The 25,701-nt window shown below is 38.6% G+C and overlaps 2 protein-coding genes across 4 annotated transcripts; one reads left to right on the top strand and one right to left on the bottom strand.

The window, feature by feature from the left end:
- The first annotated feature begins 211 nt into the window (after positions 1-211).
- On the top strand, positions 212-8,151 carry tulp3 (TUB like protein 3). Of its 3 annotated transcripts, none has more exons than XM_033989899.2 (12): positions 212-303; positions 3,062-3,103; positions 3,949-4,000; positions 4,694-4,856; positions 5,215-5,421; positions 5,836-5,969; positions 6,053-6,244; positions 6,326-6,438; positions 6,543-6,660; positions 6,737-6,835; positions 6,928-7,099; positions 7,195-8,151. In XM_033989899.2, exons 1-12 carry the CDS (start codon positions 284-286, stop codon positions 7,326-7,328), a joined length of 1,446 nt encoding a protein of 481 aa, XP_033845790.1. In that variant the 5' UTR covers positions 212-283; the 3' UTR covers positions 7,329-8,151. The 3 variants fall into 3 exon arrangements, with proteins under 3 accessions (XP_033845790.1, XP_033845789.1, XP_055087592.1); XM_033989898.2 differs by lacking the exon at positions 212-303 and adding an exon at positions 1,392-2,172 and having other exon boundaries at positions 7,195-8,145; XM_055231617.1 differs by lacking the exons at positions 212-303; positions 3,062-3,103; positions 3,949-4,000 and adding an exon at positions 4,405-4,590 and having other exon boundaries at positions 7,195-8,030.
- A 1,619-nt stretch (positions 8,152-9,770) lies between these two features.
- On the bottom strand, positions 9,771-12,720 carry LOC117391705 (zinc-binding protein A33-like). The gene is made up of 7 exons (XM_033989589.2): positions 12,660-12,720; positions 12,060-12,490; positions 11,602-11,697; positions 11,315-11,545; positions 11,208-11,230; positions 10,645-10,763; positions 9,771-10,441 (listed from the first exon to the last, which is right to left on the bottom strand). The coding sequence occupies exons 2-7, from the start codon at positions 12,480-12,482 to the stop codon at positions 9,891-9,893; spliced, it is 1,443 nt and encodes a 480-aa protein (XP_033845480.1). The 5' UTR covers positions 12,483-12,490; positions 12,660-12,720; the 3' UTR covers positions 9,771-9,890.
- Positions 12,721-25,701: the final 12,981 nt, after the last annotated feature.

Raw genomic sequence — 25,701 nt, 5'->3', positions numbered from 1 at the left:
ATATTAACAAACTTTTTGCAGATTAAATAAAATATCACAGTCCTCCACCATCCATGCATAGATGCCAGAAAAACTGCCCCTGAATACTCCACGTTCACAGCCCTTGCTCACTTTTCCTCCATGCTGGTTAAGCCAATCACCGTAGACATTACTAAATTAGCAACCAATGGCGTCTCTCATTACTCAAGCGTTCGGTAACTAAGGAGAAAGCCTCGAGTTTCTTTTAACGGCGTCTAAAGTGAACCATATGCACACGGAACGTCCTTAGCAACCGCGCTCAAACATGAGTTACTACAGCATAAGGTAAGAGCATTTTACATTGGATTACATTTCTGCCATATCCAAATGGGAAAAGGGCACGGACAATGTAGCTACCGTCTTTTTGTCAAAAACTTGGGGGACGCCCACAACTTTTAGAGGGGCCACTGTGAATAGAAAAGGCTGTGCACGAATAAGCTAGCGTTAATGTTAACGTTAGCTCCTATGTAATACGCTAGCACCAACATGTACTGCGATGTATGCGAAAAAGTCTGTTATTGTAAACGGGAGATCATGATTTGTTTGTGAATTCAACACTAAATAAAAGCACACACACGATGTTAGTAGGTCAACACACAAAAAACTGATGATTTAGACAGCACTTCTTAGAGTACACACATGGAAGTGTACAACATGCCATTTGAGTGTCTTGTTGAGCTTTGTGCATTGCTTTGTGTGTGAATTAAGCCAATCCAACTGAGCCACTAGTTTTAACTATACGTAAATTATATTAACTAACTAACAACTGCTTTACTGGTACGTTAGTCGGAAGACAGATCTGAAGCTCGGTCCTCAGTCATGATCTAATAGACACTGGCACACAGAATCCTTTGCCAGACGTGTTTGTTTTCCTTTTCCTTGTGATCCCCACTCACTGGATCATACACAGGTGTGGAGAGTACTCTAGGTGTATGATGCGGCTGCAGAATTGGATGGACTACAGGAGCAAGGAGCAGAGGTCATCTTTTACTTTGCAGTGAGATAATATCAAAGTGGTGCCCAGCCTTTCCTGTTCACTTCCATTTTACCACATTGCTTGTGTAAATGATATTTGGCAGCAAAGATAGAAAGTGGAATATTGGTTTTCTCTGTGATTGTGTCAAAATTCATTTTTATTTTACCATTTTTGAAATAATAAAAAATGCAAGCAAAAAAAAAAGCAATTTCCAAAGACAATTAACCAGCAACCTGTCGAGTCAGTTGGCAGTGTGCAATTTTTTGTTTAAAATTTTCCAAATGAAGAGAGAGAGATCAGTTGTCATTTTATCAATATACTTTTATGTCATAGATCAGACTGTTCATCATAACAGCCAAATAGAGCAGATTTCTCTGTTATGATTTGTGAGTCATGCAGCCGCTTGTTTTTTTAAAGTCAGCTAATGCCTGACACGACTGGAACCATAACGTATCCGTGAGCACAGGGGAATGTGTTATTATCAGCTCTTGTAGCTTATTTCCATGTTTTGTTTTCAGCTCAGTAATTACTCCCACTGGTGAGCATTTCCCTAGCTTATCAGTTGACGACACACCATTTAAAATCTGTTGCGCAGAACAAATGCGAAGCAATTCTCTCTTCAGTTTTTGCCTTGATTTTTTTTCACTGACTGAAGGAAAAGAAGTACAATCCTACGGTCTCTTAGCAACAGGAGGAAGGTCCTTGCAACACGTCACATTTTTGACAGAGATTTTCTATTGACTTCTTAATTCTCTACCAACCGTTATATGTTCTGTTGAGGTTGAGGAGTACGATGTGTGACTCTAATGCTTTTAATTTGCAGATATTTGCTGTATTTTTTGTTGGGTTGCTTATTCCTCCTTATCTTATTCAAATGTGTCTTCATTAATTCCTAATACTTTGGCTGGTCTCTCCTGTGGCAGCATACAGTCCGCCCCAGACCTCAACCTGCCTTATGTCATTCCCTTGGGTGGGACAGAGCTACTCTTTCTCCGTCACTTAGAAGCTGATATCTTTGAAGCGGCTAGGTCTGCATGAGGTTAGGCTGAGTCAGGGATTCAAGAGTCCGAGTTTGTTATAACCCTGTTGAGTGTGTACAGTAGCATTTCTGGAGCAGACACCATGGATACAGTAAAGAATGGAGGATGTCAGCCTGTCTACAGTCGCTGGTCATACAGGTAGAGCTGCACCAGCACACATTAATTGTCGTCTTTGAAAACAGTATCTATTTTGACTGCTTTGTGACTTTTGTACATTCATAAATGTTCAGTGATACTTGTGTTAATGCTGATAAAGCTGTTCGACTAAACAGGCAAACATTCTGTGCCTCTTGCTCTTGTTTCTGACTCCTGTCGTTACTTATTCAGAGCACCAGGCCGAGTTGTAACCAGAGTTGTCCATGCATGTTTGTTTTTTTTCACTTTTAGAAGGCATGTCTCTGAATTTGTTATAGGGTCATTGGTGTTTCTCAGAAGTTATTTGAATCTGTCTGGGGGAATGATTGATTATATATTAAAAATGTCTTGTTATGTCAAGCCTAAAACAAAAAAGCATTTGTATTTTTTTTTTTGAAGCAGAGCAAAGATAAAACACTGATCTTACTATCACTATATTAAAGGGAAATTAGTTGGAATCTGTACATAAATGTGCATACTTATAAATAATGGTTAAATGACCCTTATTTCAACAATGCTTTATTTGGGTTCTAGTGATTGATTCCAGTAAATCTTCACATCACGGTGCTAAAGCGTCCAATTACAGTGAAGCAGGTTAAAGGTTTTAATCAATGCTGCTGGAGGTGAGCTGTTGAAGTCTCCATGGATACTCTGTCTGACAAACAAGGAAAGGACAACAGCGCTGTGTCCTCTTCTTGTCACCCAAGCTGTGATGGACTAATGAAACATTGATCAATGACATCTGTGAGCAGAAAGCCATTTATGTTTGTTTTTCAGGAATGCATACGTAGATACATATATAAAACAACAGCAGAAGTTTCAGGTTTAAAAGTGCGCTCACAAAGGTATATCTGACTTGTATCTAATCTACACTTGTTTTGTGTTTTACAAGACCCTCCAGCTCGGCCAGCTTCTCTTCTAATTCATTGGAAAGGTAAACAGACACAGTTTACTACACAATTTTAGTACAAAATATTATTAAGTGACGTCAATGTATATATTTTTTTTATTATTAAGCAATCTTGTCACCCAGCAGTATTAATATAAAAGCTAGCTCACTCAACACTATTTAAAGTTTCCAATCCTCTCTTTTGGATGTGCAGTTCTTCCTCTCTCCTTGTCTCTGTCACAAGCAGATGTTTTCAGGTGGAGATGACATCCCTCCTAAGGACTGTCTGTTTCCCCACATTATATGTAACTCAGAATTATACAGACGTGGTGTGACTTGGGTGTACAGACCTACCCCAGACATAACATATTCCTGTGGTACATTTGTAATCCAAGATGGTCTCCAGCTGCCCTTAAATGCTCCATAACAGCAATTTGTTGAGGTCCTTAACAAGCATGTCATTACCTGCACTGCACACTCGAGCTTTAAATAGATGGAAAATTGAGAACAAAGTAGGGTGTAACCAAGGATTAGCGATTCCAATCAGATATGGTTAGCCTTTGAGAGATTGGCTGTAATATAAAATCCTTTTTTAATCTTATATTCATAATCTGTGGTATTAAAAGAGCCACTTTACAGCAGTTGGCTACTTAGTGCTGTTATGGCAATTAACAATGCATTCATTCATTCAGTACATGCAGTCACATATGCCATGGTAAATGTCTGCTAAATATCAAGTTACAATATATTTTAGGTTTTTATTTACTGTGTGTTAAGTACTGTACTGAAATCATTGAAGAATTAGTTAGTAATGCCATCTACTGGTAGGACACAGTAAAACCATGTGATTGATGATTTGACTTCTGCAAATGTCTGACTTATCTCTACAGTGGAATCAAAGATGAAAATGCCAGTCTTATGCAACAAAAACTGAAAAAACAGGTAAGGTACATACATTAGTTTTGTAGATCAAATACTTAAAAAAAAGTCTACTTCAATGTTTGATAATGGTGTTTCTGTTATCTCATATGTTTCAATACATACTCCAGTTATTGTTTTTGCACAACTTGCTAATAGGTTATTTTGGGCCATCTGTCTGCTAATACTAGTAAAGATTATATTGCCAACCAGTCTATTAAAATTATTGGTGGAACGCTAAAGGCCAACATTCTCTTAGTTGTGATAACATGGCAGATCGCCCTTCATCCGAGCTCTGGGCTTTACAGATGACTTGCAAAAATGGGATGATTATGTAATTTCAGATATTTTGTGTGAACTTAAAACTGTCTAAATGTAATGGCTCAAACATTTGTCAACCACTTACTTTGCTCTTGCTGAGGCAGGATGTGCTGTAGACCCAGTGTGGAGTCATATCCTGATCTTGAAATGCCATGCTGATGTGTCTGTAAAAAGGAATAGAATAATACAATAGGCTCTCCTAAAATATCTTAGAGGAAGTGGGAGGTTAAACACACGTATTAAAATGTAATACACCACTGTTAGTTATACTTGCCGCAAGTATGGAATTATACGTAAGTACGTGCATATATTTGTTACATATAACCTACTGTACAATGATCCTTTTTATTAACATTTGTGTATGAAGTGTTTACTACTTCTTTGTTTCGTCCACAGAGGGCCTTACTGGAACAGAAGCAGCGACGGAAGCGCCAAGAGCCCCTCATGGTTCAGCCCAACACAGAAGCCAGGCCTCGGCGAACCAGAACACGCTGCGGAGAGGAGCAGGCTCCTTTGGTCGAGTCCCACCAGAATATAACCAGAGATGCCATCATAGACGGTAATATACAAACTATACAACTCAAGATTTAACATCAAAAACTAAACAAGATGGCAAAATGTGCTACATGTCCATATGCATTAGCAATAAACATATCAAAAAATATTCTATCTACACAACCCAAGAACCTGCTGATCTCTACTGGTAAATACATACACCACATTATTAAAATTGTCAGAATAGTTTGAAATGAACACAAAATTTAGTGTTTAGCAGCTTAAAATGCATTGTTGAACGCTGGTTTAACATTAAGCTAACTGAAAATTCATTCATTCATTGTTTTATGTTTTATATCAAATATATTTTATAGGGAAGCTGACAGTCGAAATCTTTCAGCTGACACACTCTGACATTTTAGGTATAGACGGACCTGCTGCCATTTTGGGTTCAGAAACCACTGAAGTTGGAAGAACGCTTCAAATCGTGTCAGTGGGCCACTCTCAACATCAGCCTGAGCCACAGAGTCAGCCCCAGTCCCCTTCAGCAAATGAGCCCGACGGGGATGGAGACACAGAATCACTACTGGAACCCAAAACCAACATACAGGAACTTCTACAGAAACAAGGTCTGGTCAAAGTCAGAGCAAAGCATTGGGTGAAAAGTGAAGTGAAATATGTCTAATTATGGCTTTGGCCCTCTTCTTGGTGACAAAAATGAATATCTCAAATAGGTGTGAATATGTGTTAAAATCTTCACAACAAGAATTCCCCACCTCTAAACTTAATATAGTTGGTATAGAACTTGTACCAAATCAGTGACACAAAAGTCATACCTTAGCTTAGGTCCTTTAATTGCCTTTATCATCCTGTATCCATGGATTTCAGAATGATGAGAAATTATGATTGTTGCGAGTCACAATTTAATAAAAGATAACACTATCTAGCATTAATCTAGCTGAAACCCATGAATCAAGATCATTTGGGTTTTCCAGTTTCCAAAAACATTCCAACATGTTCCAAATTGGATTTTCTCCTTCCAGGGCTGTCTGACACTATGAACTTTGATGAAGCCAGTGAGCATGAGGACGATTTAGAAGATGGACAGACACATTCTCTGTCGCCCCAGGCAGACGCCAACAGGCCGGCGTCTGCGGCTAGTGGGAAGGACATCCCAGTGAGTAGAATAGTACTGCACATTTTCTAAAATTAGAGTGTTGTGCAAAGAATTGTTTAGTCTATGTTCATCTTTTCACACAGGAGCTTGGAAGCCCTGAGTCCCCCTTATCAGACAGTTCAGTGATGGATGTGGCTAATCTAGAGGAGTTTGTGTTGCGTCCTGCACCTCGGGGGACCACTGTGAAATGTAGAATCTCACGAGACAAGAAAGGCATGGACCGAGGTCTGTACCCCACTTACTTCATGCACATGGAGAGAGAGGATGGTAAAAAAGTAAGTTCTCTTGCTCTTGAAATGGATTTACAACTTATTTTTACTTTGAGACTTCATATTGTAACTATATCGCCCTTTCAGGTTTTTCTTCTAGCTGGAAGGAAGAGGAAGAAGAGTAAGACATCCAACTACCTTATCTCTGTAGATGCCACAGACTTGTCTCGTGAGGGAGAGAGCTTTATTGGTAAACTGAGGTACTTGTCTTTACTAATGGCACTTTTGTTATCTGCAGCTTAACACATGTTGAAATATGAAATACTTGGAATATTGTAACTAAATGATCATTTTCATGTATCAGGTCCAACCTTATGGGCACCAAATTTACAGTTTATGACAATGGGACAAATCCTTGCAAAACGCCTGGAGCACTGCTTGAAGAGAGTAACAAACGACAAGAACTGGCTGCCATATGTTACGTGAGTGAAAGAATGTACTGAATTTACCGTGTCCACACAGTCAGATAGTTACAATATGATTTCCTCCATTTGACAGGAGACCAATGTACTAGGATTCAAAGGGCCACGCAAGATGACTGTTATTATACCAGGCATGAATTTGGACTTTAAAAGAAAGCCAGTGAGACCTCAAAGTGTAAGTATAAACTCCTACATTTGAATTTAGAGGGAAAGAGTAACTTTGTAAATATTCACATCTATAATATATTGAATATTTTAACACAACAGGAGCAGGAGAGCCTACTGAGCCGATGGCAAAACCACTCAATAGAGGATCTCGTAGAGCTGCACAACAAGGCCCCAGTGTGGAATGATGACACTCAGTCTTATGTGCTAAACTTCCACGGCCGCGTCACTCAAGCTTCAGTTAAGAACTTCCAAATTGTTCATGACAATGACCGTAAGTGCCACCATTTCTTCAGGATGTTATAGTGAATTCATGATGTTTGCATAGTTTTAAATTGTGATCTATAAATTATGTTTGTCTCCCTCTAGCGGATTACATCGTCATGCAGTTTGGCAGAGTAGCTGAAGACATTTTCACCCTGGACTACAATTATCCTATGTGTGCTCTTCAAGCCTTTGCGATTGGCCTGTCCAGCTTTGACAGCAAGTTAGCATGTGAATGAATGAACTCAACTTCACATTCAGGGTCCTGTGGTAGAACTTTTGGAATAAGCCGGAAACGAGGACAAGAACGCACATCCACATTTAAAAGAAAGGAGAAATAAAACAGGTCCTTTAATCAAGCATTGAGATACTTTATGTCATAAAACTGTACGGTCCATCGATTTCACAGGGATTTTCCTTGAGCTGTGTGCAGTATTCAGGGTATACACTGTAAATGTACAAACACACACAAAAGGAGAGAAACAGTTTATGCTGTGCTGCTGGAGACAAGTGCTCTTTTAAACATGTAGAGAAACAATCATGTTCAATTGTGTGACTCAAAGTTATTTCTGGTCTGGTAGCATCTGATGTTTCTGATTTAAATAGATGCATCCAAATTATTATTACACTAACGTCAACTCTAGTGTAGGCTGTGTGTAGTTTAAACCATGCATAATTGGTATGGTTCACCATACCAACAGAAACTATACACTAAGTGAAAATATCATGTCCTTTTTCATTTTGTAATAGAAACCAAAACTCAACATTGTATTAATAATGTAACTGCCTGCCTTGTTGTTACTTAATTTGCCATTTATTGGTCTAAATTTGACTGCCTTTTGTCTTAAGTGTGATGTGGATAACCTGATTTTTAATGTCTGTGTTTTACAAGTGTGTTTTTTTAATCTAAGTTTGCTATTGTGGGGAAAATGCAGATTTGCACAGATATAGATATGTATAGATATGTATATGTACAAAGTATTTTATCTGATATATAGGCAAGTACTATAATGTCATGTTTATGTAACTGAATAAGCAAAATAAAATGTCTAATTTAAAGAGAAACTGTTATTTTACATTGGTTTTAAATTTGAGAAAAAACAAATGCATCAAATATACCAGCAGAATATGTGTATATTGCCACAATGTGTCCAATATTGTAAATAACATCGCACATGCTGGTGTAACAATCTATTAAATAACTTTGAACTTACTGGAGCTAATTGAAAAAGATATGCTATACAGTACATCTACATTAAATCTCCACACTGAATGGTACAAATACAATCTTGCACAGTTCAGATGTAAACTAACCTGAATGTAAAATAAATAAATAAACTTTATACAATACTATAGCCAATTTAAACAATTCTTGCCCGTTTTTGATGCACCTTGTTAGCTGACACCACAGTATTTTTATTTTATTTTTTTTCCACCAGGGTTTGAACGTGAGGTGGGACGTCTATGAAGGCATCACAGAGTTCAACATTATTGTTTCTAATATGGAAAAGAGCTAAGGGTAGGGCCACAGGAGGCTTGCATTTGGCCCGATGTTGGAGTTTTCATGGTCCTGTGATGGAGATGTGAGTGTATCTGGTGTCCTAATGTTGCAGGTATCGCAGTAACACACATGCGCACGTGCTGACCATGAAACAATGACCTAATGGCATCTCACACTGGAAGACTGGGGCTGGACAGATTTGTAATTGAAGCAGAGAGTTCTTTGCCGACATTAGTCAGGCTGGATTAGTCAGGGATGGGAAAATAATCAGGAGAAACTGTAAACTATGTGATCAGTCTTTGTTGCGCCATTATGGATGCTGATCATTTACAGTGGAATGCAGCGAAATCAATAGTCAGCCTAAGTGATTCTAGTCTTTCTATGTCACAGACTGAAAACTACACAAGAGCAGAGGACATTTCCCTCGTATACTTGTAACTTTAGCAACACTAGAACAACAAAACGACCATGTGCCATCTTGTTCAAAGGACCAGTACTGCGCACGTGGCGTCAGTGTGCACCCTCACCGTGCGCCACTTCACTTGGAGCCGTTTTTTTCTGGATGTAGAAAAAGTGAAAGTAGGTTGAAGTTGTTTATCCTCTGTTGCAGTAGTCTAAGGCTGCGTTGGTTCTTGATTGGTAGCTTATGGTTCAAGTATAAAAATATCATCTTTCCTTTGGCGCATATACTAAAGTTATACTAGATCTATATCAAGGAGTTCAGCCAGACCAGATGACACTGCCCATATGGCTTTCATGTAGTTTGGCTCACTTATGACTAAACTCTATGGGGCTCATGTAAGTATGTGGCTCATCCTCTGAATGTCATCATAACTCGACATACCTGTGGCTAAAGTGTACCCCAAAATGTTTTTACTCATTCACAGCTGAGAAAGAGCACACCCAGAGCCCAAGTGCCTACTGTAGACATGAACTATCTCTTTCTTGGGTAATGCTTGAATAAAAGGCTAGACCTCAGCAAAAATGCATGTTTATTTTGATGATCATAACAAACCAAATATATGAAAACAATATGACACCTGTGGCGACCAAAATACTATCAACAGTAAATTAATAATATTTTCTTTTCTTTTTTAATTTTTTTAGATAATTATAATATTTATTGTATATTAAAATATGTATTTAAAAAGTGTCTGATAAAATATTCATTGCCACAGCAGAGTGTGCAACCTAATATTGGATAACAATATCAAAACACTGTCAGATGTACCGGTAATAATGAATATGACAACCAGGCTGTGGTTGACGGTGAAACAGTGTAACTTCATGTATTTCATGATTAGAAAGGCATTAGTTCTTGAACTTTGACAGAAACACAAAGAGGTTCTACCTTTAAAGGACACTGTTGGCAGCCCACCCAAAAATATGGGAAAACAGTTTCAGTGATGGCATGCTTGAATGTATAGATGTGTGTGTTATCATGTGGGTCATAGAAAGACACTCTGCCTCTGTCACAATCCAGCAGCACTCTAATCTTCTCCAGATTTCTCTTCAGGGTCAGTCGTGTTAAAGGAGAAGTCCCAGCAAAGTACATCTTGTGATAAAAATACACAGACAGGTAACCATTCTTGAGCACAGATGACACCTTCTCTTTCCTTTGGACAGACTGTTTGGCGATGCCCACCACCCATGCAGTGTTATTTCCTACGCTGACATCCCATGCATGTTTGCCTGAGGTGAAGCCCTCCGAGCCTAGGACCCCCGTGTCAGGGTCGAAACGCTCTGGGTTGTCTGGGATATTCTTCTTGTTGTCGCTGTCATGGACACTGCTGAGGTCATCTGACAGCACGAGCCAGGGGGCCGCCGTGTTGGGGTCCAAAGTCACTGGGGCTGAAACACGACAGACTGTCAGAACACTGAGGTAACACGATATGACCATCCCTCGTTCACCATCCCCTTTTATCAACATCAAGACATCTCGTTCAAGTGCCCAATCATAAAGTTACAATTACTGTATTAACTTTAAAATTCAAACACTTGTCTTGTATTTTTTGGCTATGTTACTAATCGTAAAACTTAATCATTATACATACTGTATTTAATGATTTCGCTCATCTTCTTCCATACATGATATTTAAGGGAGCCCAAATATTTTGCCACATCTATGAGAGCACCTGGAGCCATTAATACATCCTCACAATGAATGGTGGATCTGCAAGAAAAACAGCAATGGTTGAAATATTGTAATTGTAAATGTAAATATTGATTAAATTGTTGGATTTTTAGAATATCTCAATTGCCATTATCAGTGAACAAAACTCAGAAATTAGTGCACAGTATGTCAGTATATCTGTATGGTGCAAACTTATAATAACTAATAATGATTTTAGAATGTAATACAGGGTATTAATAGGCATGTATTACAATGAAGGATAAGCTAAGTGAATAAGCGAGGAAACAGTATTATAGTTAATAAATTTCCTATCTCTATCTCAACAAGTATGTATAGTAGGTGTGCCTTATAACCGACCACAGTAGAGGGTACCCTGTCAAAGGTAAATTAATGAAACTATACTGTAAAATACAAAATAATTAACACAACCCTCAAATTAAGATGAAATAAATATTTGAGTTTGTAAAAAATCTAGTTCAGTACCTGTCAAGTGCGCTTTTGCAGTTCTGAAAGACAATTACAAACACAAATACAAATATCAAAACCTTATCATAAATACTACTGTAGGTGAACTGTGTTGCTATACATACATTAAGTATAGATACACCATTCAAAGTCATCTGCTCCTCCAGGGCACTGATACTGTCAGACACAGCCTCTATGTTTCTGGACATTTTTTCAGCCTTTTCTCTCATTGCTCGTGTCTTGTGCTCCCGCTCTCTCCTCAGAGATTCCACTCTGGCTGCCTCCTCCGCTTCCAGAAAACTGTGCAGAATTTGAAACTCCTCACGTGTTTTCGTCTCAACTAGTTGTGCCTGAAACTGAAACATCACATGGCAGGTTGCTGACTGTAAATATCCCAAGTACAACACCTTACCTGTATGTGTGACTCACTGTCCTCATAGACCTTCTTCATGTTTTCAAAAGTAGCCCTCTTTTCCAGCAGTGACTCTAAGGTTGACTTCATTTTGTCCTTTGTAGAGAAAAACAATGTAGATGATAAAAGACTTTTTTAAATATGACTGACAATGTCTTCTTTATACATATATGTTTCTCCAATGGCAGTACTGGACAGTTTAACTTAAATTTTATGGACATATTGAATAACTTTGTGTTAGTCCTTCGCAGGTTGAAAATATCTTTGCTGAGTTTAGATCATTGCTTATTCAAAATTTGAAGATTTAATTCTGGCTTGCTTATGGCTTATTCCTGTTTATTTTGTCATTTTCTCTGAGATCACAACATTAGCAACAGAAGGTTAATAATAGTATAAAACAATAACTATATATCTTAAGTACTTGGTGTGAATAGATTAAGAGGCAATGCTGAATTTACCTTGACATCGACGACAGCCTCACTAACAGGGCAGCAGTCATGTTGCTTGTGTCTCTTTGAGGTGTGACAAACCACACAAATCGGCACTTTGTCAACGAGACAAAATAGTTTGAATTTCTCTCCGTGATAAGGACACATCTCCCCTGGGTCACATTGCGGTGGTCTTTCCCTCTCCTCTGCATCTTCACTGTCCTGGATATAGGACTCACACAGGTTTCTGAGGGTCAGACTGGGCACAGGGTCGTCAAAGCTCTCGTTTCGACACAAGGGACAGTCTCTTCTGGGCCTATTCCGGGCCCAGTGCTGCTGCAGGCATGACTCGCAAAAACTATGGCTGCACTTGAGCACCACAGGGTTGTTAAAGATGTCACAACAGATTGGGCACGATATGTCAACTTCAGAAAGAGACAATCTGCCTGCCATTCCCTTAACTGAAAATGAAAGCATAGGAAAGGACTGAAAGAGCACACAATGTCATTAGTCTCATACTACATGTTTACAGTCAAAGTCACGTTTAATATTTGGCTTATACAACACTTTAAACTTATATAATATTCTGTTGGGTTGACAAAGCATAATGACGCAGTAAATGATAACAACCTGGTGCTGATGATCCTGGACTTGAGACAGCTGTTTACGTTGTGCACTTCCTGGTTTGTGCGTCACAGAAGTGGGCGGAGTTACTGGGTAGGGAATTTTAACTCTTTAGTTGCCTAACAGTGCAGAAGTCTGTAAATACGCTTTATTCTTGTGTGTTTATAGTTGTTGGTTATACTTTAGTAACTTACAACTCATCTGAATCTGTATTTGAATTTTTTATTTGTGCCACAATGGACACAAGGACAATGTATGAAGTAAAAGGAGTGACTTTATGACTATTTATTAATGCATATTGCTATAATATTTTATCAGAGGCAACACATATTTTAAACAGGCTCCAAGTGTTATACTCCATAAAACAAAAACAAAAACAAAAAAACTTGACTTTAGACCTTGGAGGCAAATTGAACCTCTTCACTTGAGTTACTCCACTTTGATAAATATATGGTGCAATGCCTGTGCAGCTATCCAAGTGTAGAATATTTATTTCTCATTCTACCCGCAGCTGTCCCAATTCACTGCCAACGTTTTCTGATGAACTGAAAGTTGCAGAAACTTTTGATTGGAGGAGGGTCACTCTGTAGGAGCTCAGTCATCAATGAAGGCAGATAACATGCTGCTCTGAATCATTTGAACCTCTCACAGTTCTGATTAGAGCCCTCTCCTCCATCGCAAGTCAGAGCAAAAATTACTCAGGCTATGGTTTAATTCATTTGTGAGAACTGATGAATCTTCTGTCTTTATTGTTTGTTTAAAAAGTGGAGTCAAACAAAGTCACGTTGGAGGGCAGTATTGTTTGTCATATCAATTTGTTGAGCTGCCATTTACCAACGTGTTTGCAGAGGCATTGTTTCTTTGAGTCACCATTAGTCACTTGTCTGCACTAAAGACAGTATTAGAATAAAAACAAGCCATTACAATTAAAAGATCATCTTGCACCTCTTAGGCTGTTCCCCTTTTCCACTAAGCATCACTTTTCTGTTCTGTTCTGACTTTGTGTCTTAAGCACTAAAACATCTAAAAATCACCTCCATCGCTTAGGCCTATCCTCAATTTCATTTATCAGTTTTATGGGTATTCTATTGAAATGATTGGCTAATTCAGGTAAATATATTGCTCTAGAAAACAAATTGATGGTCTTCTTCTCATTTCCTATCAAATATAATGGATTATTCAGTTGACTTTTATAAATGTGAATCAGATATATGATCTATTAATCTGAGCATTTATCTATTCATTATTACTTTGACAACAACCAAAATGAGTCATTTCTAATAATCTAATATGAAGAGTACTATATAATTTTACCACTAGATGTCACTGTGTATCCAAGTACAGCTTGGTCAGCTTCACCTCATTTTCATATTACACTGGCACTGCAGCAATGATAAGAGAAGTTCTTGTTTGGTCCATTTATATTGTTTTTAAGTTATTTCCACATACTCGCAGATTATTTGAGCACGCCTTTATGTGGAGTGCCTCACAAATATGGCTACTTGAAACCTGAAGTGGTTAAACACATTTACCTGCCTGTCAGAGCCTGCAGCCCCTTGTAAATTGGTTGTCAGCCGGTGTGACCAGGGCTAATAGTGATTCATTATTGCTCACACCCTTCTTGTGCTCTCAGAGGTTCATCTGAAAGGGGATGGAGTGGGGGAGTGAAGTGAAAGGGGGGTGGATGGTCTGTGTCAATCTCCCCGAACTAATGAGTGCAGGCAGCCTAACACAGAGCAGAGACAACCCCAGCCAGAGCTGTCTCACTGCCTTATACTTCACATAGGACATCAGCATCACTTTTCCCAGAGTTCAACTGCGAGGAGTGTCCACAGATGGAGCACATTAAGTTTGAACGAGGGGCTGATGGTAATAACAATGTACAACAAAACTGACCAAATTCAGCAGCATGCCAGCAAATGAGTGGGAACTTGGTGATAGAACTCATACAGTAGCAAAGTATTACTCGGTGGCAGTGGTTAGCACAATCTTCCCTCACAGCAAGAAGCAAATGGGTTTGATTCTAAATGGGGATTTACACACTTTTCCATTACTTTCAAAAACACGTGAGTTTGGCTTTATGCATTGTCTCCCCTATCTTTATCTCATCTACACAGTTTTGTTGTACAACTTGTGTGTATAATGAGAAATGAAGCGTTTTACCTTTTGCCATGATTAGACTGCTAGAGGCTGGAGCAGAAAATAATTCACCTCTGTTTTTATTAGGTTTTAGGTTTAGCAAATCTGTGCGAACAAGAGCCTCAGGCCCCTGACAAAGGCCAGTATGTCACTGAGTTAACTGTTTCTATCAAAGTTTAATTTAAATTTAAATTCTTTCAATTAGTGAAACATAAGGGCTGTAATTGTTTAGCAGTTATGTGAGACTTTAAGTTGCTCAAATATCACACATTTGAATTTAATCTTGATTTAAAACATTTTGAAATCATACCTTTTGCAGTATTTGTTATGGAAAAAAGCAATATTAGTACAATTCATATTTCAATTAACAAGTAACCAGTGAAATAACTTATAATAGTTTATGGTCACCAGCATGTCCCATCGGGAGGAGGCCCCGGGGAAGACCCAGGACACGCTGGAGGGACTATGTCTCTCTGCTGGCCTGGCCTTGGGGTCTGACCAGAGGAGCTGGAGGACGTGTCTGGGGAGAGGGACGTCTGGAAGTCTTTGCTTAGACTGCTGCCCCCGCGACCCGGTTCCGGATAAGAGGAAGAGAATGGATAGATGGTTAATGGTCACATTTTTATATTGCACTTGTCCAAGGACACAACAGCTCATTAATTTTTGGGCACTGGAATCGCACCATCAATCTGTGGGTCAGTGGATCTGATTGCTCTACCAGTGATGTTTATATCGAGATCAGGATTCAAACTGAAAATGTCCACTGACTGCAGGCAGTACAGTAAAATTCTGTTTTTTATGCAGAAACTTTTCAGATCCGTTTTCTTTTGCTGAGGTGATTAAAGGGAGATTAACGCACTGTACATGCACTAACCTTGCCCAAATGCAATGCTTTCATATCCACAAATATAGCTTGAAGGAGATGATGTTAAAATATTCAGAAAATGGTTACATGCTATAGCTGCATCACAATTTGAGTTTAATTATTCTTGCTCTGTATGGTAATAAGGCTGCAATCTCTGTTGAAATTTATGCATGAAATAATTACAATCAAATGAAAATAAGGAACAAAAAGATTACAATCAGTAGGTAGCATGTAGCGTGGAGAAGACGCTAGTATTAACCTCCTTGTTTAGTGGTAATTGCTGCCCATGATACAAAGGAAACAGTGACAGGAACATCAGAGCTCTATTAGATGTTGCGGCATCATCTTTTTGATCTTTTGCAGATTAAAATAATTCTGACACCTCACCGAATCACTTTCATGCTCTCCACAACATGACTCATAAGCGGCGGGCTTCACTGTTGTCAAACTCTAGTGCAAGGAGGCTTTCATTTTGTAGTCTTTCACACATGACTTGACTGCTCCATGTAAATTGGATTATTGCAGAGTTTTCAACGGTGCTTGCAAAAGATTGTTACTTGAGATGAGGCACATGCTTTTTTGGTTGTGTTTACATAAAGGTTTAGTAATGGTTCAACAGTTTGATTTCAAAGTTTACTTTTTTGTCATCTTTTATCCTCTTGCATGCTCATGAAAATGTTGTGGCAGAATTCAATTCAGAATCCAAGTCAGTCGATGTGCATTAAGAGCAAATTACTGTGGACTGAAGAGCACATCAGAGTACAAACATTTTTGTGTTTGAGTTCTCAGGCTTTTAGTCATGTGCTTTTTCACACAGGTTTAAGCAATTAAAGAGACAGTACATAAGATATAGATTTGAGAGTTCATAAACGTGATCTATCTGTGTCACCAGATACGAGAAGAGCTAAATATAACTTTTACTAACAACTGTAGTGCTGATGGCTTTGTAATTAGAAAAAAACAAAAAAAACATGGCCAAGTTGTTTATGTTATAATTGAATTGATATATATATAACTATTACAACAAACGCTGTACACAGAACAGTGCCACTTTGCCAAAACTTTGAATTGATGGTTTGTGTCAAAAATGTTGATTGATATTTATCAATATTAAAATGAATGATAGAAAACATTTATAATCATGATCATGTACTGAAATTGGCCAAGATAGTAACATTATGTGAAATGCAAAATTGTGTAAGAATAATCCATCACAGATTAGACTCGCGATGTTTTCTATGAACCAAGGTCAGAAGAAGATAACAAGAGCCTGCAAAGTGAAATTCAACTTTAAAATTTTTCACTGGATGACTGGCTGTTTTTCACTTTATTGAATGCTATGTCCAACTAAAACAAAAATTGACTGACTGATACATTGGGCAAATATTTACACTTAGTGGATGGGCTATTCGGCCTTGAATCTCCAGCATAGGCCAATATTTTGTTTGGGCTCCTCACCTGTTAAAGGTCCTATATTACGGAAAATTGATTCTTGTCAGCTTTAAGCAACGTTATAATGTTGACACAGCTCAGAAAAATATAATATGAGCCCTTTCAAATTAATGAAATAAAGGTTTATTTGAACACTTAAGTGAAAAAAGACACTGCACAAAATATGACGGAGGGCTGTGGATGTGCACAAATTGTTTCCATAGATTTTTTTTCTTATAATACTATTATTTGGTATAACAGTGCAATGTCTAGACAGGTATTGAGTTTCAAATCATATATTCTGGAGAAAATAATAAAAAAAATATTGGCAGACTGTATTGGGCATGGGCTGCGCTGGATTCTCAAAAAATGGCAGTCAGTCTCTTGCATTGTTTTTGTCTACATATCATAGTCATCAACTGCTTATATGTCAATAATTTATTCAATGACCCCAGTGTTAGCCAAGATTTTAAGCAGCCCATCTCTGGAAGGTCAGAGAGAGTATATTCTTGGCATATTCAGTGGATTTACATTGTTTGAATATATATGCCAATGGCTTCTTAGCATAAGGCTCTCCCAGGCTCTCCTCATTCACAGAAAAACACCGTTATATCAGCGATGCTCCTGCTTACTTGTACACACACCCCTGTACCTTGCGTCACAACCCAGCATAGTTTAAAGGAGTGACATCAATTCAATAAGCTCAGGCTGACAGGGACACAGCAATACAGCCCCACACAGCTGCACACTCTATCTCTCTGTTAACTCATTTCCCCTCCTGGCTTCCTCCTCTCTCCACTGTACACCCAAGCTCAGCAAACCAGAGTGATGACAATTTTGTTTTAGCCGGATGAATCTCCTGTCTCTGATGACCCAAATTTTTATGATGTTTTTTCTCCCGACTGCTGCACTATCAAGAAAAATGGAATAAAAGAAAGTGTAGAAATAGTGTCAATGTCAGGCAATTGCTCAAACAAATTCTCTTTTTTTTGGAGTTCTTGGAAGAGTGGGTTATCTCGACTTTCTTAGGAGATTGACGTATCAAAAGAGTGGCGAAGTGGGATCCTCATTAAGATTAGATCAAAGCGGAGAATAGGCGGCTGCAGGACCAGGATGACCACGCATTGACTAGTCCTATGTGGGTCATTTGATTGAGTTAATGCCAGAGTGGCCCGTCACTGGTGATGTGTCAAATTTGCAGTGGCGTGACACAAGAAGCTTCGGGCTGGAGTCAGGGATCTCGCTTTCAAAGTCACTTTATTAGGCTTCAATCTTACTGGTTTAGCGCAGCCAGTCTTCATCTAATATACATTACTTTATGCAAATAGTTGTTTAGCTGTGTTCTGATTGAGATGATCTGTTTTACATGACTGAACTCTAAGTAATGTGTTCTGTCATTTTATGTTCTCAATTATTTTAGTGTATAGTTTAATCTGTATGGAATGCACTGACTGCCACAAAGTATTTAGTCTTTACAAAGAGATAGGAAATCCATGGAAAGGGCAGGGATATACATTATTTATCAATGCAAAATGAAACCTGCTTTGTAGATGTTTGTTCTGATTAAGGTTTAAAACATACTGTTCATAAGTTATACGCTAAGTTATTAGGATTTAAAGGTAATATGCTGGTACGATTATTACCTCAGTGCCTGAAGAGTGTCTCCACAGCTCATGACCCTCGCAGGATCCTTCTGCCATATCATTGTGCCTATTAGAGTCAGATGACAGCTCCCGTCCTGCTGGCTCCTTGTTGGGGTGAAAAATTAGATGTGAGTTAGTGCATGAAGCCTCACAATCCCTCAGTGATGCTTGTGGTTTATATTCACATAATACAGTACCTACCAGCAGAGTACAACATATTCAACGGTGGTAGAGGCATATTATGTGCTTGATAACAGACCTGATATAACCACGACTCGGGCGACAGGATCTGCTTTGAGAATACTCAGCGGATGGCGTTTTGTGTCTATAAATCCCACACTCTCCACTGGTTCAAATATTGTGCTTCCTGGCAGGACTCTTCTTTGACCTCATGGCTAATTAACATTCCTGGGGCACGTCTCAGTAACAACTCTGAAAGATTACATTAATATTTCTTATCTTGCCTGCAGGGAGGATTTGAATGATATAAATCCCAGTTGCAAGAGAAAGGGATTGGCATTTTGGCCTGACTTAAAGGTGTCCAAGGAGTGTGTGACTGGTGTAATCCTATCATCTGGGCCGTCTATAAAGCGCATACTCTAAATACTATCTAAGGATATGCAAATGTTTCTATCACCACATTAGGGCCACAGCTGCCACCAGCAACACTACCACCACCGCCCACATGCCACTGCGTCATCCCTTACCTCACGCACAGACAGCAGCAAAAACAGCCATAGTCATTTTGAGTGAGTTTTGGAATGTTATTTTACATTTGTGCGTAATTGTGTCTGTCAATCATAATTACCACTAGCAACTTATAAACAGTACTGCTAAGGCTGGACATATGACATAAAATATTTGATTTGGCTTTCACTGTTAATTTCTTGAACATAAACAATACTTATATTAAAAGTTGCTGTACCTAGTTCATTTAAAACAGTTTATAGAGATCCAAATGTATTCCTCACTTACCTAATGCATCCCTAGCATCCTAATAATTCACTGCAATTACTTTATAAGCGCTCTTCACAACTTTCAAAGGCCAGAGCAGACCGCCACAGTAAAGCTAACTACTATTAGAATGCCAAAAATGCTTTTTGTTTTGCTGAGAATAAAACACTGTAGATGCAGAAAGCAGAGCTGTCTCATTTTCACCCTGAGAGCTGTTTCTTCATCTGCACTGGGGCAAATAGATTTTATTTAATTTAATGTAAAATAAATCAGGTACTTTAATCCAGAAATATTTAATGCAAAATAATAGTCAAATCTTCTTCTCCTACTTCTCCTTCTTCTTCCTCTTATACTTCTACTTCTTCTTTGTCTTTGTCTTCTTCTGCTTCTTCTTTTTCTGCTTCTTCTTCTTTGCCTTCTTCTGCTTCTTCTTCTCTTCTACTTCCTCTTCCTCCTCTACTTCTTCTTTGTCTTCTTCTGCTTCTTCTTTGTATTCTTCTACTTCTTCCTCTTCTTCTTCCTCTTCTACTTCTTCTTTGTCTTTGCCTTCTTCTGCTTCTTCTTCTCTTCTACTTCCTCTTCCTCCTCTACTTCTTCTTTGTCTTCTTCTGCTTCTTCTTTGTATTCTTCTACTTCTTCCTCTTCTTCTCCTTCTTCTTCCTCTTCTTCTGCTTCCTCTTCTTCTTTGCCTTCTTCTGCTTCTTCTCTTCTACTTCCTCTTCCTCTTCTACTTTTTCTTTGACTTCTTCGGCTTCTTCTTTGTATTCTTCTACTTCTTCCTCTTCTTCTCCTTCTTCTTCTACTTCCTCTTCTTCTTCTACGTCTTCTGCTTCTTCTTTATCTTCTACTTCTTCTTCTGCTTCTTCCTCTTTGTCTTCTTCTTATTCCGCTTCCTCTTCTTCTTCCATGTCTTCTGCTTCACTGCTTCTTCTTTGTCTTTTTCTTCTTCTTCCTCTTCTTCTGCTCCTTCTTTGCCTTCCTCTTTTACTTCTTCTTTGTCTTCTTCTTCTTCTTCTTCTGCTTCTTCTTTATCTTCTACTTCTTCTGCTGCTTCTTCCTCTTTGTCTTCTTCTTATTATTATTCCGCTTCCTCTTCTTCTTCCATGTCTTCTGCTTCACTGCTTCTTCTTTGTCTTCTTCTTCTGCTTCCTCTTCTTCTTCTCCTTCTTCTGCTTCTTCAAGCCTCACCCAATCTAAACATGTCCGCCCATTGAAGTCACTGGGCCGTGCTCAATGGCACATGTCTCGAGTTTAACCTTTAGTGTCGAGATGCATCCAGTCCTGCCCATCCTCCATGCACAGCTGAGCTACCCCCCATGAGCTGAGAGCGAGGGAAGCGAACGCTAAGGAGTTAGAAAACAATTAGAAATCACTGAATCCCAATGTTGAGTAAAATTTGGTTTAATATTGTATTAAACTGTGGTGGTCTTCTCTCCAAAATACCTTACATTGTATTTAGAGCATCGCATTAGACCTTTTTTTTTTAGATTTGTAGACTTTTGATTTTATAGATAATAATGTTTACCTCACTTTTACTCACATATTTAGTCAGTTTGTCTATGATAAAGCCTAAAATAACCTTGGCAAATAATTACAAAATGATCTGCTCCATGTGTGAGCCCAGTCTGCTCAAAGTCCTTAGAAACCATATTGACTCTGTTGCCTCAGTATTTTTAATTTGAGCAGAGATCCACAGTGACATATTCTCAAGGCATGACCTGTTAAAATGACAGATCTTAAATGTGCTGCTCTATTCATTTTCACAATGTTTGCCAAAGCTGCTGCTGGGTGAAAATGAGCCTACATTCCGTGTGGTAACCAGGTCTCTTCTCCTTCTCTCTTATATATAGGTTAGCTGAAAAGATTTAGAGGATTTGACTATTGGCCATGTTGCTGGGAGACGGGAGGGATGAATACAATGACTGCATCTCACACTTAAACACATACACATAAACACGGAAATGGTTTATGACACTATTTGTGCCTTATTTATATGACATTTATATAGATTAGGATGCTGTGTCCAGATGGCTTAGCTATATATTGCATTTAAATGTCATCTTACAAGTGCTAATGATTTTTGTGCATTATTATGTGCTTGGAAGCAAAAATGCTATTCAGAAAAATGGTAGCTCATGAAACAAGTGGAGAAACTGATAAGACACTGTTTTATCTTTGCAGTTTCTTTCAAGAATCAGAGACACAGAAACCTCTTCGAGTGCAGCCAGCCTCCACTCAATAGTGATAACAACAATTGCATAATGAGACTATCCTGAAGCTTGGCCGAGTTCTCAACTTGAAATCACAGGTTGTATGTGGGCGAATGTGAACAATATCATGTTTGAAGTCATTTTGTTTCTAATATTATTCAGTTAGAATGTCATTCTTACAAATGTCATTAATAGTGCCCAATGAACTCAAAACGCATACACTTACCGTGAATGTCACTGCTGATTAATATACTCGACTGTCTCTTGTTGGAAGCACGCAGTGGCACATTTTCATGGAACAATAGGACTAAGGATGTGGAGAGTTTGTGCAGTCGTCCTGAGTCAAAAAGTTGTCTTTGTGGTGGTCCCGGACTGAACATTTATACAGAGAATTGTCAGGGTCAGATTGCAGATACAGGCACAAGTGCATAAGTAGTAACACAGTGACAGACCAATGTATTGATTACAAAATGTTCAATATCGGCACAGATATCCAATATCTTGAAAATGTTATATAGGTTGGCCCCAGAAATGTCTGTTTGGGCACAAACTGAGTTTATAATATTTTTTGTATAATTCTCTATTGGAAAATGGCCAAAATGGGCCCTGCATATCGTCCTAAAAACATTGGGAGCTTAACGTCCATCTGCTGTGCGGGATTCTAAAAATATGTATTGGCATCAGCCATGAAAAAAATGGGTTCATAAAAGGATACAAGCATTGCAATTTACTTCAAGCTGCACCTCTTCATGTTCCTCTTCAGGTGTCTATTTTGTTCTCCGCAGTACAAGAACTATCGTTTGTAATATTGACTTGTGGAGCTCTCCAGTTGGTCTGCCATGAGAGGTCCTTAAGACGCAGCAGGGGCTATAATCGACCATTGATTCATGGGTTAGGGAAAAATGAGCAGCACCAAGGCCCTCTCCATTTTGATAAAACAATGATGTATGGTAGGTGAGAGCTGGGGTAACAAGCTTAGATAATTGTTTTGTTGGACTTCCGTGGTGACCGTAGTACAGCAGAGGCATTCAAGGTCAGGCAGTAGTGAGGGTTTAAGACACTTGTGACCATAACTGTAGTACTGATATAGATATTGTCACTGATATTCCTGGCCAAACTCTCCTGTTATTCACACATTTTTACATGGATGTGATCAAAGGTGAACTATGGACACTTTTGGGATAGTGTTGTAGGTCATATGTAATTATTAGCATACAGAAATCTTTGGTGTTTTTCAGTTGCTAATTAAATGTGAGTATGTGGATATTTTATTTTTAAGAATACTATGTTTTTTGAAAACCATAGTATTCTTTCTAACATTCAGGCAGTTATGGGGGGTTAAAGTCATTCACCTTCATCTGTTTAGACCAGGAAAGTAGAAATCACAGCACTGCTCAGATCTATTCATAATATTACCATAAGACGGTATGGACATGAATAGGAGTAGTCTAGGTGCATGTGACCAGGCTCATTCATGTTTTTATTTTATTTTTTTCCTAGCATTAAAAAGGCTAAATCTCCAGCACGCTGCCTTACTTGCAACACCAGTGATTCTATTTACAAAATACAAATGTTTCAGCTTTTGGGCTTCATCTGGCAAATGGTTGCACATAGATGAGAGCCATTTATTCTGTTAAAATGTGTTTGTAGTTAAATTGTCTTTTTAAACATTTGACACATGGAGGCTATAGTTTTATGGTAGAAATAAAAGTATATGTTTATAAGCAAAAATGAGTTACAATAATGAGGTCACTTTCAGAGGTCTTTATTGTAATGCTTCACATTTTGCCTGGTTATAAAAGCCAGCTCTGCAGGACCTTTGGTAACAGTTGAAACAAGCATTAAACATAACACTCTGCAATGCAGTCATCATTCTCACTGTTTTTCATTGGGCTCACCAGGACAAATTGTTCACTGCAGAAGCCCATTTAGGATGGCCACATGTGGCTTCATTAAAGGAGAATGTTAATGAAAAGAGCTGAGGATTGTAATTAAAGTCTTTATATAGGTTTCTCGTTTTTTTTTTTTTTTTTTTTTTTTTTTTTGGACCTCAGTATTAATTCTTAGTTTATAAGCTTTTTCTCCATTGCCATGAGGGCCTTTGTGTAGCTCTAATATACAAACAAGTCAGTCACATTTAATCAAGATTGATTCAATCTTCTCAAACCAAGCTAATGAATTGACTTTTGGAATCAAATTGTGGAGGTAGTGTGAAGCCAATCCCCAGATTGAATTAAACACTTATGTGCTGCTGCGGGATGTGCTGAGCTGGCTGTTATTGGGCTATAGAGGAGTCTAACCTCAGACATAGACTGTAGACGATGTGGGCTCTGTTGTCAGATAGACTTGTATTTACTTTAGTGCCTCCTGGATTGACAGTAAGCACCTGCAAAGGCCAGGACGAGTGCTCGCTAAGCTGATGTGTGTTTACACGCTTGGTCGACTCGCAGAGAAGCCCTCAACTGGAGTAATGAGGCCGCTGTGCCTTGTGCCAATCACCTGCATTTTGTCTGTCTGACTCAAACCATACACAAGACAGACAAGAATCATGGGGAATCAATCACTTCTGCATATGGTCCTAACCAGAGGCTCTCTCATCTCCACTACTGTTTTATATGAGGAAACTAACAGAGTGGCTGCTAAGATGGAGCCCTTTTCTTTGGCCCTACAGAGGTTGCTGGTGATGAATTATTTTCTCATCGATTGATGCTGTAGGCTCTACCAAACTCGGATGACTGGCGAAGTGAGACAGAGATATTTTATTATGGGGATATTGATGTCTAAATTCACTTAAGTACCATCAGGTCGGCCAGCTTTGTACAGAATGTTGTGTTAAACCATGGCCAGAGTACATCCTATGAGATAATTGGAGGTTTTCAGATTATGTGATGATGTCATACTTGGAGATGGGGAGGAGGCCACAGTTTTCCGTATTGATTATATTGTATTCTCATAAATGCTGAACCTGAGCCTGTCTATTGGTGACTACTCCCTAGAATTTTAGCAATATTCATTTTCGCTGCTTGTTCCCCATCTGTATTGAATATTATTGGTATATAGAACGTTGGGATGTCATCTGAAGCCCAGGAATAATTTTACATATACAGGATGTGGAGGAGGTGGAAGATGTAACTACTAGTCCTATTTATAGAACACACACACAAAAAATAAAAAAAAAACAAGTTCATTCCACACAATCTTCCTTAAGCTCATATTAGCAAATAAATGTTACTTGAGTTGTTGACTAAACTCAAATCTGAACTACAGTAAATGCAACTTCACTGCCTAAAGCACAACAAAGGCCACACGGTGCGTTTATTGAGTGTACCCTTTCATTTCAATTGACAGATAAAAGAAGTGTGCAGTGCAAACAGCCCTGAGCTCACTGCTACAGACCAGATGACAAATCAAACAGAGACGAATTCTCCCTCAGGGCTCCGTCTCCATCAGGGATGCCACCGATCCTGAACATTTTTCAGTCTGCGCTAACCTGATGTTTTCTTTTCTTCACTGTGGTACCGTGTGTATGCTGACATCTGCTTACATGCACACATATACAGAGATATGACCCATATGACACCGGAATGATTACAACAATGAGCATAAGGAACATTAAAGGGCTTAAAATTGTTATTTCACCGTAGAAGTGACTAAACAATGACTGTAACTAAAATGCACATCGCATTTTAAAACTAGAGACGAGAACTAATAGCAGCTCTGATTATTATTTCACGGTTCATGGGTAACACATCAGTCAGTAGCCAGAGCAAATTGTGGTCACAAGAACTGCAGCTTTATAGATGGTT

This window comes from Periophthalmus magnuspinnatus, chromosome 23 (assembly GCF_009829125.3).
Source record: "Periophthalmus magnuspinnatus isolate fPerMag1 chromosome 23, fPerMag1.2.pri, whole genome shotgun sequence".
Lineage (NCBI taxonomy): Eukaryota > Metazoa > Chordata > Actinopteri > Gobiiformes > Gobiidae > Periophthalmus > Periophthalmus magnuspinnatus.
The sequence above is the reverse complement of the archived record's forward strand: the minus strand, read 5'-3'. Positions and strand labels throughout refer to the sequence as shown.